This window comes from Perca flavescens, chromosome 3 (assembly GCF_004354835.1).
Source record: "Perca flavescens isolate YP-PL-M2 chromosome 3, PFLA_1.0, whole genome shotgun sequence".
In the NCBI taxonomy this organism is placed as follows: Eukaryota; Metazoa; Chordata; class Actinopteri; order Perciformes; family Percidae; genus Perca; species Perca flavescens.
The window spans coordinates 28001206-28018379 of NC_041333.1; the positions used below are offsets into that span (position 1 = coordinate 28001206).

A 17174-nucleotide genomic window follows, 5' to 3' on the forward strand; every position below is an offset into this window, starting at 1 on the left:
AGGTTGACTGGTAGAAGGTCAGTTTACTGATCTAGCGGGCAAAGACAGGACTGAATCCACATCTTATTCCAACAAATAATATTGTGTTCACACCCTGAAGAAGGCTGCTTTGTGCCGATACGCGTGGGTTGCTGCCCAGCTCTACTTTTAATATAAGATTTCGATACAAAATAGCCATCTAAATAAAGGCATTTTATAATAATTTTCACAAGAAGAGTGCCTTGGATGCTTTCTTCGAAGCTTTTGTTCCCTTTTCCAAAGAGCACCTTATAATTTGTTTTGAACTTCTGAGCACACACAGTTTTTTCTTCCAAAATAATATTGTGCATTTGGATATGAGTCACTGAGCTAAGCACAGGGATAAATAACAAATACTTTTGTCGGAAGTGAGATGAGGGAGTAGGAGTGGGAAAGAAAATAGAAAGTCGTATGTATCGTGATTTTGTTTTTGCGACGATTTTTAAAATTGATTGTTTTCCCTAGAATTTATATTTTTTATTTATTTATTTTTACTAATAATTCACCTAAATATTTTCTGTTTATACGGTATTCATTTTCAGCAAAATAGATTGAATACAGAAAATAAATGTTATGTACTTCTTTACAAATTAAATAAATGTCAGACTGACTGACTGACATGTGATGTGCATTCTTCTTAGAAAACAATTAGTTTTTAGAGATGTCTCATTTTTTGTCTCTAGAAGTGGATTATTCAACTTTTGTTTTTGTTAAAGGAAAGGAAAATTGCAATACTTCTAAAATCACACTAAATGAAAATTGCAATACAAATCTAATCGGCACTTAAATATCGCCCCAGCCCTATTTGGGAGTACCACAAATGCCAGCGTGTTTAGTTATTTTAGTAGTAGATTGATAGTAAAAGTAGTAGTAGTAGTACAATATTAAAATTGCTGTTTTTAATGATTTATATCATACTGAATTGCATGGCATGTTCACATTGCTGGCTCCCCAGTGCTGTTAATCATACATTCCTTCCACTGAACTGTAGATTATCCTGTGCTACTTCATATGACCACTAGATGGCAATGTTGTGTCTGCATCTAACTCCCTCTGAGTATTTCAGAACAGAATTCAGTGTTTCTCTGGGTGTACTTTTCTATTTGGGGAAACCTATTTAAACAATTATACCTCACAGTCTGTGGAGATTGTGTGTGTGTGTGTGTGTGTGTGTGTGTGTGTGTGTGTGTGTGTGTGTGTGTGTGTGTGTGTGTGTGTGTGTGTGTGTGTGTGTGTGTGTGTGTGTATCAGACAGCCAATCCGTGCATGTTATCTTGTTATGTCTTGTTCAATACATGTAGAAGATTTTCTGGTCACAGACACATTCACACAAACACATAGGTACAATGACAGAGAACAGCAACTTGAGTCTGATTTTACTTTACTTAAAACATTAGAAGGTAACACAAGTAAAATGCTGTGGACTTACAGAATTTGATTACTTTTACAGGGTTGACTCAAAAATAAACTTTATTGCACATGTACACAATATTATTACAATATTATGTATTAAACACCAACAAAATCTTTTCCATTTTTACTTACTTGACCCAAAAGCTTTGGGTAAGGCATTATGTGAATAAGAGTTATAACATACAGCCTTTCTATGTATTTGTGATAGTGGAGAGTTGCCCAGAATACAGTGCCTTAATTTTGACCTAAACAATTACTGTACACTTACAGTGTCTGTGTGAGATACACACAATAGAGACACACATTGTAAGTCTAAATTTCAGATAGATCATAATTTTAAAAGGAACGAACAGTATTATATACACATTAATATATTGAGTAAATATTTTTTGTAAGCACCAATTGTCAACAATATCGTGATATTAGATTTTTTCCATATCGCCCAGCTCTAGTCAATAACACACAAAAAAGAGACTAATCTGTCACAATTACTCACTACAACTCACTTCTTGGGCAGAGAGGAGGAATAGTTAAATAGTGGATGCTCAGTTTGTTTGCAGATACAATTAGGATTTAGGCTGAGAGGCTTGTGTCAGTGATTCTCAGTGAGAGCAACAAAAAGCCTTGCTAGTCTCTTTAAAGCTAGGAGTGTGAGACGGTTCTAAGTTACATTGATAGGCCTCTTAACTTAATTCTTCTCTGTGTCCACTTTACCTTACAGGCCCAGACAAAGTGTTGCACTGCAGCTTAAAGCCAATAAGAGATACATGACTATGAATCAAATACATGTACTTTTCACAGTATATTTGGTGAAAGAAAAATGACTTAAAAGGCCTTTGAGGTTGATGTAGTAACTGTTGACTTGAAGGTGCACGTCTCATGTTGGTCTCTTCATTCTCATGTCTGGCACTACATGCACATGATAACCTGGGGGAACACAAAAAAGAGAACCACTGTTAGGAGCAGCTGCAGGCATCCCCATTGCATGAGTGCAGAAAAAGTCACATGGAAGAGAGTCAGTCGTCCAGTTGTTTACTGCAATCATGCGAGCAATCAGTACACCATGTCAACATGTTGTCACAGGGATCAAACTGGTGGGCATGAAGTTGTACGTACTGTATGTTGTCCATACCAGCTAGATTATTCATACAGGTCATGGAATTGGAGCACGAGGGTGCTTAAACCTGCAATAACTGACTTTTTTGGCCACAGCAGAAACAGGTTGTAAACACAACATTGACGTATCGTCATCTTTAATGTTTATATGGGGAACTTGTCAGGAAAAAGTTGCATATTTACACATCCAGCAGTTACGAAGAAACAATGTAATTTACTTGGACTCGTGTTTGTCTCTACCTGATAAATGTAAGTCCAATATTTACTCTCTTTAAGCTCTGTTTTTGGTCTCTCCCAGTTCTTGGGGGATAATATCTGGCTTTTGTTGCTGAATGCTTCACTATGTTTACCAGCTAACTATTTCTAATTTAGTCTGTTTGCCATTTGGTGCTGAGAAGACAGTGTTCTGTGAGTTTTTTAGCTGAAAACAGCTGCCTGCTGCGGCCCAAATATGACGCTATGAGAGCGGTGAAAGTGTACCAAAACAGTAAAGTTGTGGGCCGAACAGCTAAACAAAGAGCTGAAACTCACTTTAAAGCTCCGTAAAGCTGCAGATTCAGATGCTACTGTTGTCTGTATGTCCGTCAATTGATACATTGTTAATTTACAAATATTGGTTATATTCTAGTTCTTATTTTCTCAGCTTTGGCTTCTGACATTAATACATTTTCTTTGTCATATTTTAACATTCTGTTCATTGCGCCTACTCCATATGCTTCATGGCTGAGCTTTTCCTCCTCTACTACACCCCTACATTTATATCACTTCTCTTCTCCCAACCATGTTATCCCCCAAATCCCAATCGTCCACTACCTCAGCCACCTTAGCCTTTCAATTTCTGCTCCTCTACCTGGTTGCCGCACCTTGATCTCTACCCCAACCTGTTCACCTCCTTGTCGCCCAAAGTCCTCAGACTCCTACTCCTCCACACCACATTCTCCTTCCTCTCTGCCATCACCCCCTTCCTCCCTCCCCTGATATGAAATGTTGACCCTGTGGCTGGTGTCTCCTGGTACTGGGACTGCCTGCCAAGCTGAATGGGCCCAGGGCATCGGGTAGCCATGCTGTGTGTGTGTGTGTGTGTGTGTGTGTGTGTGTGTGTTGGGTCACGGCGTGGGGATTAGGTGTGTGTGAGTGATTGAGGGTGACAGCGGCCCAAGCATTAGGGGCCCTGTGGCAGATTTCGTTGGACTGTTTTAGACACACTAAGCTGGATTTACCAGCCGCAGTGTGTCAGCAGTGATGCAGCCTGCCTGGACCTCCTACAGAACACACACACACACACACACACAAATACACACAACTGCAAGCACACACACTCGCTGACCCTACCTATCTACCTGCAACCAGTCTGACGTCCCATCAACCCTTACTCTCTGTTTTTCTTCTATCCATCCCTTACTGATAACAGTTAAAAATGTCTTCCTGCTGTTACATTTCAAATGCCCTTTAGTTTGTTTCAATCTTTTCACACTACAGTAAATATGCTGAGGAACATGGACTCTAAGCATCACCCCGCACCCAAAACAAACATAAGGGCCTAGTCAGCGAACATTTGCACATCATCCAGTTCATTTTAAAGGAATGACTACAAGCAGTATATTACCTGAAAAGCAACAAAGTAAATTGGAGCACCACTAACTTTTTTGTGAACTTTAATTTTATTTTTTTTACTGTCAAAAGGTCTGAACATTGTAGGCCTTGAAAGAAGTGCTCACATTGTAGAGTCCACAATGAAGAACGCTATCCTTCTAGCTAATACTGTTTACATGTAATTAAATACTGGACTGGCAAAGTAAAGATTGTGGTGCAAAAGCCTTGTGATGTAGCAGTTAATTGTGATCGTGGTTGAATAGATGTAGGTGTAACTGTGTGTTAGCGAGCTACGTTCTGATACTAATATGCTTATCTACAGTGAAGTTGCATGCTGGGTGTACTGCTGTGTGGTCACTTAACACAGGGGGTATGTGAGGCCACTGTGGCCCCTCATGTCTGCACACACATGTATTGATGCTTGATTGTGTGTTTCTTTGTGTGACTTGTGCACACCATTGTCCATGTGTGTGTTTGTGCAGACACCTGTGTGTGTGTGTGTGTGTGTGTGTGTGTGTGTGTGTGTGTGTGTGTGTGTGTGTGTGTGTGTGTGTGTGTGTGTGTGTGTGTGTGTGTGTGTGTGTGTGTGTGTGTGTGTGTGTGTGTGTGTGTGTGTGTGTGTGTGTGCTCCCAGATCTCTGTTACAGCCTGTCCATTGTGAAGGAGAGTGTTGAGCAAGATCCTGACCCACAGGCGGGTACTAATCAGACGCATTCCTTGGGATTAAATGGCCAATTAACAATAAGAGAGCCATTGTAGCCCTGTCTCCTTGTGCGTCACAGTTAAAAGGTTTTGTGTGTATACGTGTCGCAGTGAGCACGTGTGTGACTCTATTTGTGTGTGCGAGGACGTGCTTTTGTGTGTGCAAGGTGCTATTTGTCATTCAAAAAGCACTCTTTGTGATTTTTCTACCAGCATGTTGCACAGCTCCTGCACTGCTCAGGTTTTAAATTCACATGCACGCTATAGCTTCATAAAGAGAGATTACATTTAAAATGTGTGCAGTTTAAAACAGACTTGTGCGATGGATAGAGTGAGAGATGGTGCATTATGGGTCCTGCATGCCAAATAGTAACTGCAAGTCACAAGATGCGTGTGTGCGTGTGTTTGAGTGTTCTTAATGATGCATGTTAATCCAGGGGTTTGTTCAGGCACCATTGGTGAGTCCACTTGGCCTCATTTTCAAAGTAATGCAAACAAAATAATTAATATTCTATGGTATCCATTGATGTATCTGTGCTGCTGTGCATGTGGTGTGTCTATTATGTGTATGCATAAATGTGTACTTACCTAGTGTGTTTAATAACCATGCATGTGTGTGTCTGTACGGTGCGTATATGCATCAGTGTGGCACGTGTCGGAGTGTGGCAGAGGATTAGTGAGGCTCAGGGCCTGTTGCTCCATTTCCATGATTACTACTGTCTACTGCCATATGGGGTGGTGGGGGTGCAGGTGGGGGCGGGTGGTGGTGTGGAGGAGAAGGGGGGGTGGGGGTACAAGCTACTGTACCACGCTATACACACACACACACACCACACACACACAGACACCCCCCCCACACACACACACACACACACCATGAGGGAATTCATATGAAACCACACATAAATAACATGAGCTTTGTTTTAACAAGTTTAAGACTGTGTGTGTGTGTGTGTGTGTGTGTGTGTGTGTGTGTGTGTGTGTGTGTGAGAGAGTGTGAGTGTGTGTGTTGTCCATACATTTGCCCCTGACAAAATGCATAATAACCTCTTTCTATACACACCTAATGTCTGTACATTCGGCTCGATTTTTTTTAATTGTTATTAACACTAAATAAATGAAGTGAAGTAAGTATAAAAATCTCTATTTCTCTTCACTTTTAAATCAGTGGTTTTGACTGGAGTTACAACGATTTTTTTATGAATTCTAATAACATGTAATTAGAATTATAAGTTTATAATAATTTACCTGTAAAGAAAAGCTGCCTCATAGAACCGGTTAGCGGTTAAAGAATATGTAGTTATCGCTGGCATTTAAAATTAAGAGTAATGGAGCTGCATTTTTATTTTATTTATTTTTTACAAATAATTGATGCAACCTCTTTTATAGAGGTATTATGTACAGAGACATTGATACACTCCAATTATTAGAGTAAAACATTTCCACATGGTTTGATAACAGTCTGGTTGTACAAATGCAACTGAAATTGCTCATCTTATCTAATTACTAATTAATAAGTGTATGACTATGAGGGCATGAACAGGTGTTGACTTGTTAAAACCCCAGACAGTGGTCAAGGAGGGGGCTAAATGATGACAGTGAACACACACACACACACCACCTGCTGCTGTCTGCAGCGGATTAGAGCTCTGGGTACTCTCAGAAGACAGCAGGACATACACATACACGCAGCAGGGGGTTCACTGTCTGTGAAATTGATCAAGATGCTGAGGCCAGACATTATCTACAGATGAACTCATGGTCATAGACACTATGCATGCGCCAAGGACTGCTGCTTAATTTGTTCCAATGACAGAGAAAGATTTTTTTTAAACTGAAACTTCACAACCATCCAGTTCTAGGCTGGTTAACACGTCTCAACCGGGGAAATAACTACTGACTACAGGACTGTTCTTACAACAATCACTAAAACAATCGCCCCCCCTGGGAGCCATGTTACCATGTCTGAGTGTAAGCCTTCAAGTGATGGGACCAACCACAGTTTTATTACAGTCACAAAGCTGCATGTTCCTGCTACAGACCTTAAGTTTGTCTTTACTCTGAGACGAGAAAAGCTGGAAGTGTGTTCAAAAAACATAAAAATAAGTTATCCAATGAATTTTGTTAAACACTGGCATGGTTTTGGAGTAAATTATGTTAAAGCATAAATGTAAAATAGCACCATAAATAAATATTCCTTAATTCCCAAAACTTTGTTACAGTCATTACAACTACTTCCACTGTCAGTACATGGAGGATAACTGGTAGAAAATTATATTGAGTAATTTTGTGCAAATCTTGGCAGTGGACCTAGGTCAAAATTGTTTCCAGATATAAAATAATACAGTAGAATTATAAACATCAATATTTTAGGTCTGTAATGTGCACTACACTTTTGTGAAATTAAATTACGTGAAATTAAGCAGCTAATGTGTAAATACTGAACAACATAAACGTAAGTTATTGAGCTTTTGATGTAGTTAAGTGTGAGTAAATTAAACAGACGCTACTGTTCTCTGTCTATGCAATTTCCTGTAAGTTAATATGCACACATTATGAATGCACACTTGTACTCTTATAGTTCATTATTATATAAGCGACCACAGCCTGAGTTTATCCTTAGCCTCGACACATGATAGACTGCTGACAAACCAAGTCCTACTAAATGGACACACACACACGCACACACACGCATGCTGCTGCACAAAGTATACATACACCAATGGCATGTAATGGCAGTCTAACAGCAGGGCTATTTAATGGAAACTTTATGCAGTATGGAGCCATCTCATATGGCCCATTGTGTTACTGTAGATGGAAGAGGAGTGTTGTGCAGAGAGACACATGGTCTGGTCTGGACTCACGCAGAGTAATCCTCACATCACTTTAATAAGGAGTTACCAAACACACTATGACCTCAATGCATACACACACACACACACACACACACACACACACACACACACACACACACACAAACACACACACACACACACACACACACACACAACACATGTTTTTATGTATTAACTATATTACTATACAGTATAGACAGTTGCAGTAATATCATAAATACCTATTTAAAACAATGAAACTCAATGAAAATCAAACTTAGTTGTAAAATGACAGCCTATCAGTAACTAAATCTAAAACAATAAAAGCAGAACAAAATTCACAGCAAGACCCTCAGAAAACTAGGTCTGCCCCAACGCCCCTCCCATACCCCCCTTCCCATCTGCCTCTCTCTCTCTCTCTCTCTCTCTCTCTCTCTCTCTCTCTGTATTTATCTATATTCTTCCACTTATTTCTATCATCATGTTCCTCTTCTCTTCCTTCCTTCCACCCCATCCACAACTTCCCAGTAACAATTTTGACCTAGTTCCTTTACAGCAAGCACCACATGACTTTCTCCTGGTCTGCCTCTCACTCAGTCTTCCTCTCCATCACACACACACACACACACACACACACACCACTGTGGCCCTCTCTGTCAGTGCCGCTCCTTCCCGTTCCATAATGCTCCATTACCTTATCAATAGTGATCGATGCAGCCACAGAACTGAAGGTCCTGCTCTCTGTCCCTGTGCAGCGAGCGCTCTGTTCTCTCCATTCACCCTTCCTCTGTCAATCTGGCCACAAACCCCTCTTTCCTCCCTTTATCCCGAGGTAAGATACTTACTTTTCAGATAAAGCATATTATGATAAATCGGCTGAACTCTGTGCGTGTGTGTATGTGTGAGAGTGTGTAACTGTCACACACACACACACACACACACACACACACACACACACACACACACACACACACACACACACACACACACACACACACACACAATAAGCACACAGTGAACATCACAGACAAAAATACAGTGTGTGTATCGAACAACATGATGTCAGAGGTACTTACAGAAACCTGTAACAGCTGCAAGTGTGTTTATATAATGCGTGTGTGTGTGTGTGTGTGTGTGTGTGTGTGTGTGTGTGTGTGTGTGTGTGTGTGGTGTGTTCATGTTTTGGGTCTTTTTGGACGTGATGGTTTTAAGTTTATTAATCATTCAGTAATGGAGACACAAACAAATGATTAGGAGCCTTTTTCTCTTTTCATGTTTTCATCATCAGCAGCATCATACACAGAAACAGCAGATCGGAATCAAATGCACTTAACATTGACTGGTTTACCAGGGAGGATTCTGGGAAAACTTCATTTTTAAATCGAAACAAAAAAGCTAGGCCTTAGTTTCTGTTAATAAAAAGGGCCCAGAAGGCTTCATCAGAATGATGATTATGTTGAAGTCTGAGTAAAATTTTGTTTCAATTTCAATTTGAAGTCCTTTTTCATTTTTGATGTGCTGAAGTGATTGTAAAGTTGATTTAATAAAATTCAGTATTACACAAGTAGGCTGACCACACTGAGGACGACTATGTGCTTCCTTTTTTACTTTAATTGTCTTAAAAATGTTTGCTCTCTGGCTCTTACTGTAGTCATTGAATGACGCATGATACATGTTTGCTAATGAAATGGGATGAGAGAAACGGAGCATATGGGCAAATGTTCTCTAACAAAGTATGACGGAAGTTTAGGTCAACAAGGGGAATAAATGAGTTTGGAGAAAATGAAAACTAAATGAAAATACAATGGCTGTGTTTGCCTTTGGGACGTGGATGCGTGCTTGAGAGCAAAATTAGATGTTTATGAAATGCTGTGTTGGTCTGTGTGTGTGTGTGTGTGTGTGTGTGTGTGTGTGTGTGTGTGTGTGTGTAGGAGTGTAGATTAGATGTACTAAGCCTCTTATGTGCTGCTTGTCCTTAATTTGTGTCTGCTCTGGGTCCTAGTGCGTCCAAACTACCAGCAGTCCTTCAGCACAGACATTTCCACACTAACAACTCCAAACATCACGTTATGCAATAAAAAAGGCTACATAGTCGTGATTTTAAAGTGAATTACTTATCTTAGGCCATGCGTTAATATAATTATGCATATGTCCATATAAAAAAATAAGATTAAACTACTCTATCAAAAATAATGACTGAAATGATTAAAACTAGACAATGAACATCATTAATTTACAAATTGTTGCTGGTAACTTTTTTTTTGATAATTTCGTTGTACCAAAGATTTCACAACCTTATGGACAAATCAGTGTGTCTATGATATCTCAGGAACTTACTGACTTTGCTTATTCTACTTGGTAGAGTGTAACTACAGTATCACTATGGGAATTTAGAGTGTAATTTACAATGGTATTTGCACAGTGGGCCTAACCCAAAATCTATTAATCACTTTCATTGCAGTAACTCAAAAACAACATTCGTATTCTAGTTTTTTCTCGATATTTTACAATGGAACAATAATTTTAGAGCCATATAGAGAGCCAGAGATAAATGTATCGTGTTTTATTGGCATGCACAAACGCCACGGTTGAAGGCCTCTTGTAGGCCTATCTATCCATTGCATTTAAAATCAAAATAGCATAAAACTATTAACATAGGCCTACTAAAGTGCGTAAATACGTAGGCCTATGTTGAAATATGCAGAATATTTCTCAAATTCAATATATAAAATGCAACAGAAGATTCTGAGGGAAGCAGGTGCGCGAAGTGTGCGCGTGCACAGCAGTGCTGTGCGCAGTGTCGCGCGCTCTGAGGCATATCTGAGGTCTCTCGCTATTCCCGCCGGTTTTTTTTCCTCTCTCTTTCTGTCAGTTGGAGGTCTCGAGACATTCTTATTGTCGGAGTCCCCACAGTTAGGCTAGCTCGAGTAGGCCTATTTGTCCTGCGGGCGGCTAGTTTATTTCAAGCTGCCCGAGCAGCAACAACAAAAGACAACAAACAAACAAACAAAGCGTAGGCCTACCTGATGTGAGCAGCAGGTGAGGCATCCACTGGAGACTAAAGGTATCCTGACGTTCACAGCCACAGGCCGAACAGCTACACACACACTCACCTCAGCAGGTGAAGACATATTATTCGAGATTTAGAAACGTTCAAACACGCCCGTAAAGTCTCTCTGTCGCTCTGTGTGTGTCTTTATATCTCCGCTTTGGCTTTACAGAGCTAGATAAACCCCTTATACAGTTTGGGCTGTAGCTACATGGGTCTGTGTGTGTGTGTGTGTGTGTGTGTGTGTGTGTGTGTGTGTGTGTGTGTGTGTGCACGCGTGCGTGTGTGGATTTTAAACTATAAGAAATCCGATTCAATTAACAATCGCAGAGAATCGGCTTTGGACACTGTGAAATTGTCTCGCAGCAGAGGATGGCACAGGACAAACAGAGACACGAGACACGACGCAGTAGCCTATAGCCTACAGTTCGACAAAAAAAACCGAGGCCTCTGTTGTGTAGAAATAAAACAACAATGCAATAATATTAGGGCCTAGCCTACCTTTAGTTACAACTATCCTTAACTCTGACGCATGTACCGGTTTTTAATTCTGGAAATAGCCCTATGTGTGACTATAAAGCTGTAAGGCTATAGAGCTGTAAGGCTATACAGCATATTTGAATATAAAGCATTATAGAACGTGTAGGCTAGCAAATAAAACATATTAGGCATATGTCTTAAATATTTCAGTAGGCCCTACACATAATTCAGTTATTTATTTTAAGTTACACTATTAATGTTCCCGTGGAACACATTATCCTCCTATAACTTGGTGTTATATTATTATTATTATTATTATTGTTATTATTATTATAAATCTATGATATAGGTTTATACATTCCTAAAATAATATTAATGTAGGCCTAGGTCTACCAATCAATTATGCAAATCAACCAGTCTTATTATTATTATTATTATTATTATTGACAGTATAGTGAATGAATGGATGGGCCGGAGGGAGCATGTTGGGGATCAGAGGGGGATTTAATAGAAGAACAACGCGGTCTTTGTGCTGTTTTTAATCCGGCCTGTACCCCCTTCTCCGCCTCTCGGTTGCTCTACCTCTGCCTCCACACGCAGGCAGGGTCGCCTAATTATTTTAGGAGGCCAATTTTGAAAATAGTTTAAAACCTGCATGGAAAAGACTCGAAGCCTAAGATTGAAGATTCACCATAATTGTAAGAAGCAGCCTAAACTGTCCAAGTGCCAAACAAACTGTAGGCCTAATTCTGTATACATTCCTTTCTTCTTTTTTTAATTATTGTTATTATAATTTGATATTGTTTTTTCAAATTGCTACTCTTTACTAATTATGTAGGCTATCAACAGGTGCACAGTGCTGCTGCAACGACACTGTTGGAGCTTGGATCATAGCATGAACGTTTCAACAAATGTATAGCCTATAAGAGACACTGAATAAATCTAAACACCTCATACTTAGCATGACAGGCCCAACATGAATAGCCTATAATCACGGTGTGTGTGTGTGTGTGTGTGTGTGTGTGTGTGTGTGTGTGTGTGTGTGTGTGTGTGTGTGTGTGTGTGTGTGTGTGAACGCCCAGGAGAGAGAGAGAGAGAGAGAGAGAGAGGGAGGGCACTGGGTGTCTACTTGTAAGAAGTTACTTCTAATTAGCCAGCCTCTTCTTACTCGCCTCACTTGTCCACTGTGCAGATCCAGATCCTCTTCTCAGAGACCAGGGACCGCTTGGGGCCCCTACACTTTTCAGCACCCATCAGACCGCAGACGGCCGAACTGTTGTGGAACGGCTGCTTTTGGTACCTTTCACCTGGCGACGTCGGTGCGCACCGCAACTTGGATAGAGAAACTGCATTATAGCACGGGTCTTGTTTAATTAGCCTTTATCATTTATTTTAATGCAGTGACGTCATTTATAGTCTTGGGTTGATTTAAGTTGACGTTATCCTTCTTATCTGAATAGAGGAAGCATAAAATATACACCCGGTCTCTAAATCAACGGTGCTTTTACGCATCAGGTTCGAATAGGTGTAAAGACGCATCGCCGTTACATCTTCAGTTAGAGGGGCCTGGCTTGGTTCGACAGCACTAATTCAGACAAAAACAACTAAGTGACAAACAACCCAGGGTAAAAGAAAAACACAGAGGGAGGGAGTGACAGAAAAAAAGACGAGAGAGAGAGAGAGAGAGAGAGAGCGAGAGAGAAAGAGAAAGAGAGAGACACCCCCCTGGAGACTAGCTAGGAGACCCGGCCCCCGGCCTGAGAGAAGGAGAGAGAGAGTGAGGTAGTGAGGGAGTGTTTTAAAGCCAGCAGGAGGCATGATGTCCTACATTAAGCAACCCCATTACGCCGTGAACGGGTTAACGCTGTCCGGCCCGGGCATGGATCTGCTCCACTCCGCCGTTGGATACCCCAGTAAGTAATGGCTTTACTTAAGTAATTACTTATGACTGTTTTTTTTTTGGTTCAATAATTTAAACATGTCTTTTAATTGTAGTTTCAAGTGTAAAAAGTGAATTTTGATATGCAGAAACTGAAATAATAACAAAAATGTCGTTAGGCTATGTCTTTTGCATATAATGGTCTGTTAAAAAAAGGACCAACTTATGTGCAAGCTATGTCATTCTTTTTTTATGTATCAGTAAGGTTATGCTTTATGAGTATGAATAGATGTCTCTGGTTCTTCAGCCATCAGAACATGTGTTCACTTGACCTATAAGTTCAGCGGATTATAGAGTCAAAAAACAATAAAAACGTGTGTGAATGGAAACGCAGGCTGTTCTCACACAGACTTACCATCAACACAGACTCCAATCTGTTGCTCTTATCGTGTAACCTATTTACAAAAGGATGCTTATTGGATATTATTTTGTGCCATCATGTTGTTTTTCCTGAATGAACACTTCTTATATTGTTTGGATGGGTTACGTGGCCTGATCAGCATCTGTCATCTTTGAGAAGAGAGTTTGAATGAAACGATGCCGAGGTTTGGCACCGATGACAGAAGGCGTGTTACAAAGCTTGGCCTTCTTGTCGCAGATTAGAGTTAAATCAAAGAAGAGTTAAGACTTTTTTTTTTTTTAATTCAGACATGCTTTGGAATGACTTTCGTTTCTATACTTTGTATATTTCGATTCGACTAATTAAAAACATCCATTATCAAGACATTTTTTACTCAACACCGCATTTCTTCAGATATGACACGACATGCCAATACGGTCCGATGAAAATTACCTAATCAAACTTATTAAACTTCATCCTATTATTTTGCAAAACGTGTTTTGAAAAATCCATATTCTCGGGCAGTTTATAAAATAAAGAACCGGGAAAAAGTTTTATTATGGCGAATTCAAGGGGGGAAATCAAACAGGCCTAATCTACTTGATTCATAGCCAATCGTTGACATTTCATTTTGTGGAGTTTCCTATTAAAATAGCGTATTTTAATAATGCATTAAGGGATTTTAATAGCCTAATTACGATTAGAATTTTGTGCTATTTTCAATCTATCGGCCGGCTGAATTGTGAAGGTTTTTTTTTAATGTATGAGTTAAATGTTTGAACCACCATAGATACATATTTTAACAATTTTGGTGCATACTATTTTAAATACAAACATAAAAAACAATGCAATCATATTAATAATAATAATAATAATAAAAATAACATCGATTTTTTTTTCTCTCCATTGTAGACACCCCGCGTAAACAGCGTCGGGAGCGCACCACCTTCACACGCGCACAGCTGGATATCCTCGAGGCTCTGTTTGCCAAAACGCGCTACCCAGACATCTTCATGAGGGAGGAGGTGGCCCTCAAGATCAACCTGCCCGAGTCCCGAGTCCAGGTAAAACATTACAAACAAGTATACAGAATATTGTTTTCAGAATGATATTGTTTTAAAATTGTATTACATTCATGTCATAATTCATTTTGCACTGCACTGGATAAGAGTTGAAGAAGGAGATTTGATAATCAAGTATTGATTATATAATTAACCTCCTCTCTGATGCACCCCTTCCTTCTTCCAGGTCTGGTTCAAGAACCGTCGTGCCAAGTGCCGCCAGCAGCAGCAGCAGAGCACCGGCCAGTCCAAACCACGGCCCCCTAAAAAGAAGGCATCCCCTGCTCGTGATGCTAACTCTGAGGCCAGTGCCAACGCCACCAATGGATCATACAGCCCTCCTCCCCCTCCTCCAGGCACCGGCATCACCCCCAGCTCCAGCTCTGCCAGCGCCACGGTGTCCATCTGGAGTCCAGCCTCCATCTCCCCGCTGCCAGACCCCCTGTCTGCCTCCACCACCCCCTGCATGCAGCGCACCACCTCATACCCCATGACCTACACCCAGGCCCCAGCCTACAGCCAGAGCTACGCAGGCTCCTCCTCCTACTTCACTGGCCTGGACTGTAGCTCCTACCTGTCCCCCATGCACCCGCAGCTGTCGGGCACCGGAGGCGCCCTGAGCCCCATCACAGCTGCCTCGATGGGTGGGCCTCTCAGCCAGTCCCCCGCCTCGCTCTCCTCCCAGGGCTACACAGCAGCCTCGCTGGGCTTTGGAGCCGTCGACTGTCTAGACTACAAGGACCAAGCTGCCTGGAAGCTCAATTTCAATGCCACTGACTGTCTGGACTACAAAGACCAGAATTCCTGGAAGTTCCAGGTCTTGTAAATAATAAGAAGTGTGAGGTGGGGAGGGAAGGGGATAGGGGAAGAAACAAGAAATTGAACAAAATGTAAGTAGGGTGATCCCAGTTTACTTTTGGTGTGTTTTAGAAGAAGGAAGAGACCTTGGGACACAGCAATCAATTAATCATATCGGTTGAACAACAAATCAGCGGAAATAATTTCTTCATTTTTGCTAGTTCAAGAAATTTTTGTGTGGAAGTAAACTGATCTGTTGATGCTTGACTTGGTGATTGTAAAAAAGAGATGACAGTTAGTGTTCCTAAGTTAAGCAACATAGAAATCAGCCTTGAAATCAATGAATGGCTGTGTAAAAGGAAAACAAGACTGCGATATCTGTACAATAAAATGTTATTAGTGAGGAAGAACAACAGCTTTAATTGTCCAGCTCAGTGGTTTTGGGCCGAAGTTGTGATTTAAATACAGTGTAACTATATTACTGATCACAAAAGAATTTAAAGTGAACACGCATAAACAAAGGTGGTGACTTGTCACATGCTAAATGCCTCCTTTCGATTGATAACTCGAAAAAAGTAGTTTTGGTTAATAGAAATTCCACCTGCCTCCACTTGGACCACATTTGAAGAGCTTCCACAGTGACATACAAGTTTACTGCTTAGACAGCCTTGAAATGGACGTGTTAAAGCACAGAAAAGCTGTTACTAGAGCCCAAGCTCATGTTTATTTCTTCCTTACACCTTGTCTTGTATTTTCTGTGATGTATTTCTTTTATAAAGCTGCTTTTCATCAGCAAGCTGACTCAAAAAGCTTTGAGCCAAACGACTCAACTAACCCAAACTGACATGTTAAGGAGGTGTCTTTACAAGGTGGCCGCTAATTAAAAAAAAAAAAAAAAAAAACATGAGAAAAAATGTTTAGCAGACAGACACTGATGATTCCCAGTAGCCTTGTGTGATACTGACCCTCTGCAGCCTGTGTGTGATACTCGCGGAGGTAGTAGAGTTGGTCACTGAAGTGACTGCAGTACAAACCTGTTGCCTTTGAGCATGGTTGAAATCATTAGCAGAATGGCTCGTTCATTGTTAGTTTAATAGGATCAATTCCAGACAATTTGTGCAACAATGGTCGCATTGTGGCTATTGGCAGCCGAGTAGATTTCCCCCCTCCCAGTCCATCTCACAGTGTTTGCATGAGGTTAGCGGATTGCTGAAGCAGTTCATGAATCTACAAATGACTTTATTATTATAAACTTGTTTTGCTGATAAACTGCTCCAGTGAGGCATTTGATGGGAGAGAAGTCTGCACCAGAGAAAGGGAAGGGACTGGGCCGCCATGCAGCCCCCCTTTGCACAGAGAGTTTGGTGCCTCTCTCAACTTCAACCTGTAAAGATGTGATGGGTAACCCTTTATGTGTTTGATGTATCGTTTGATTTTGATTTTTTTTTGTATTAGACTTAAACAATATTTCTTTTAAGAAATTGTGAATTCGTTGAAGTAAAAATTGTGGTAATTTGTTTTGAATATTATTATCAGTATTATTACTATCATCATTAATATTTTGTCTTCAGCTGACATGGACATTGCTAATATACTTTTTTTTGTTCTTTTGTAAATATTAAAACTTGAAAATGCAATCATGTCTGGTATCAGCAATAAGTTGTTACGCAGGCGCTCCACCCAACAGAATCTCTCTCTCTCTCTTTCTTAATTTCTAGAAAACTGCCAACTTTTTATTTGTTTCTGTTTATATTTTTCTGGTTTCCGCTTATTCTTCTTTTTTTCAAACTCAGGGGTTTATCCAATAAAAGTAGCATTATTAGGATACAAT

The 17174-nt window shown here is 40.4% G+C and overlaps 1 protein-coding gene across 1 annotated transcript; it reads left to right on the forward strand.

The window, feature by feature from the left end:
* The first annotated feature begins 12926 nt into the window (after positions 1-12926).
* LOC114552847 (homeobox protein otx5) lies at positions 12927-15371 on the forward strand. The gene is made up of 3 exons (XM_028573942.1): positions 12927-13118; positions 14397-14548; positions 14733-15371. The coding sequence occupies exons 1-3, from the start codon at positions 13022-13024 to the stop codon at positions 15369-15371; spliced, it is 888 nt and encodes a 295-aa protein (XP_028429743.1). The 5' UTR covers positions 12927-13021.
* Positions 15372-17174: the final 1803 nt, after the last annotated feature.